This window comes from Oncorhynchus mykiss, chromosome 17, assembly GCF_013265735.2.
Source record: "Oncorhynchus mykiss isolate Arlee chromosome 17, USDA_OmykA_1.1, whole genome shotgun sequence".
NCBI lineage: Eukaryota > Metazoa > Chordata > Actinopteri > Salmoniformes > Salmonidae > Oncorhynchus > Oncorhynchus mykiss.
Window position 1 is genome coordinate 10818653 of NC_048581.1, and position 2500 is coordinate 10821152.

At 40.8% G+C, this 2500-nt stretch overlaps 1 protein-coding gene across 1 annotated transcript in view; it reads left to right on the forward strand.

Moving 5' to 3' along the window:
- LOC118940259 (adhesion G protein-coupled receptor L1-like) overlaps positions 1 to 2500 on the forward strand; it is a 99842-nt gene that overhangs the window by 44113 nt on the left and 53229 nt on the right. Inside the window, exons 8-9 of the mRNA XM_036948896.1 lie at positions 721 to 832; positions 1235 to 1387. Coding sequence (XP_036804791.1) covers positions 721 to 832; positions 1235 to 1387 — 265 coding nt within the window. The remainder of the gene's footprint in view (positions 1 to 720; positions 833 to 1234; positions 1388 to 2500) is intronic.

Here is a 2500-nt window from a genome sequence, read left to right on the forward strand (position 1 = left end):
CAGGGACAATGTACCACAATACTAGTTTATTTGGACAGGGACAATGTACCACAATGCCAGTTTATTTGGACAGGGACAATGTACCACAATACCAGTTTATTTGGACAGGGACAATGTACCACAATACCAGTTTATTTGGACAGGGACAATGTACCACAATACCAGTTTATTTGGGCAGGGACAATGTACCACAATACCAGTTTATTTGGACAGGGACAATGTACCACAATACCAGTTTATTTGGGCAGGGACAATGTACCACAATACCAGTTTATTTGGGCAGGGACAATGTACCACAATACCAGTTTATTTGGACAGGGACAATGTACCACAATACCAGTTTATTTGGGCAGGGACAATGTACCACAATACCAGTTTATTTGGACAGGGACAATGTACCACAATACCAGTTTATTTGGACAGGGACAATGTACCACAATACCAGTTTATTTGGACAGGGACAATGTACCAAAATACCAGTTTATTTGGACAGGGACAATGTACCACAATACCAGTTTATTTGGACAGGGACAATGTACCACAATACCAGTTTATTTGGACAGGGACAAAATATCTATGTATGCTCTTCGTCCTCTATACGTCCTCTTTATGTCCTCTTTATGTCCTCTCTACGTCATTCTTATGTCCTGTCTACGTCCTCTTTATGTCCTCTCTATGTCCTCTCTACGTCCTCTTTATGTCCTGTCTCTGTCCCGCCAGGCTGCCGAACCGCGTCGACGGTACAGGCTTCGTGGTCTATGATGGAGCCGTGTTCTACAACAAGGAACGCACGCGCAACCTGGTCAAGTACGACCTCCGCACGCGCATTAAGGTGACCTCTGACCTTTACCTGAGCTCTGTATCACCTTTCCCACCGCACCAGGGTTGAGGTCAATGCCATTTCAATCCCAGTCAATTCAGGAAGTACACTGACATTCCGATGTCAAGTCTTCAATGCTTTTTGATGAGGATCATATGAATTTGGAATTTGGTTAACTTTTTGAATTGACTGGAATTGACCCCCAATCCTTCGCAGACTGATGGTTTCTCCAGAAAATATATATTTTAAATTAGATTTTTATTGTATCGATTGATTTCTTGTGTGTTGTGTATTTATGACAATCGTAAATACTTCAGCATTGATACGATGTAACGTCACCTTATTAAAATGTAAATAAACCTTTATTTCTCTCTCTCTCTCTCTCTCTCTCTCTCTCTCTCTCTCTCTATGAAGAGCGGCGAGGCGGTGGTGTTGAACGCTAACTACCACGACACTTCTCCGTATCGGTGGGGCGGGAAGAGCGATATCGACCTCGCTGTGGATGAGAACGGACTGTGGGTCATCTACTCAACTGAAGCCAACAATGGACGTATAGTTGTCAGTCAGGTGAGAGAGAAGGATGGATCAGAGGGAGGAATGGATTTTATCTAAATGTTTTTTTGTTCTTTTTTATATAAAAAAAAATTGTAGGGTGAAGATCAGGTGTAAAATTGCAGATAGATTTTGGCTTCTACGTACCCGTGGGAAGTAGAGCTGCTAAGGGGGCTGCAGAAATAAAAAATATAGAATTTTTTTGAAAATTTCTTTTTTCAACAAAAGTACACTGGACCTTTTCTAAAACTAGCAGACTGATATAGACGTCGCTAGTGCGGGCAACAATAAAAAAAAATTGCAACATCCCTGCTTTGGCAAAAAAGGTTGTTGTATAATTAGGAACAGAATCAGGTTTCAATAGTTGGAATTGTAAGAGTTGTTGCCCTGCCCCTTTCTCTGTGATGTCATTCTAATGGAATCTAGAAAGAACAAAACCCTGTCCCTTTCTCTGTGATGTCATTCTAATGGAATCTAGAAAGAACAAAACCCTGTCCCTTTCTCTGTGATGTCATTCTAATGGAATCTAGAAAGAACAAAACCCTGTCCCTTTCTCTGTGATGTCATTCTAATGGAATCTATAAAGAACAAAACCCTGCCCCTTTCTCTGTGATGTCATTCTAATGGAATCTAGAAAGAACAAAACCCTGCCCCTTTCTCTGTGATGTCATTCTAATGGAATCTAGAAAGAACAAAACCCTGCCCCTTTCTCTGTGATGTCATTCTAATGGAATCTATAAAGAACAAAACCCTGTCCCTTTCTCTGTGATGTCATTCTAATGGAATCTATAAAGAACAAAACCCTGCCCCTTTCTCTGTGATGTCATTCTAATGGAATCTATAAAGAACAAAACCCTGCCCCTTTCTCTGTGATGTCATTCTAATGGAATCTAGAAAGAACAAAACCCTGCCCCTTTCTCTGTGATGTCATTCTAATGGAATCTAGAAAGAACAAAACCCTGCCCCTTTCTCTGTGATGTCATTCTAATGGAATCTAGAAAGAACAAAACACTGTCCCTTTCTCTGTGATGTCATTCTAATGGAATCTAGAAAGAACAAAACACTGTCCCTTTCTCTGTGATGTCATTCTAATGGAATCTAGAAAGAACAAAACCCTGCCCCTTTCTC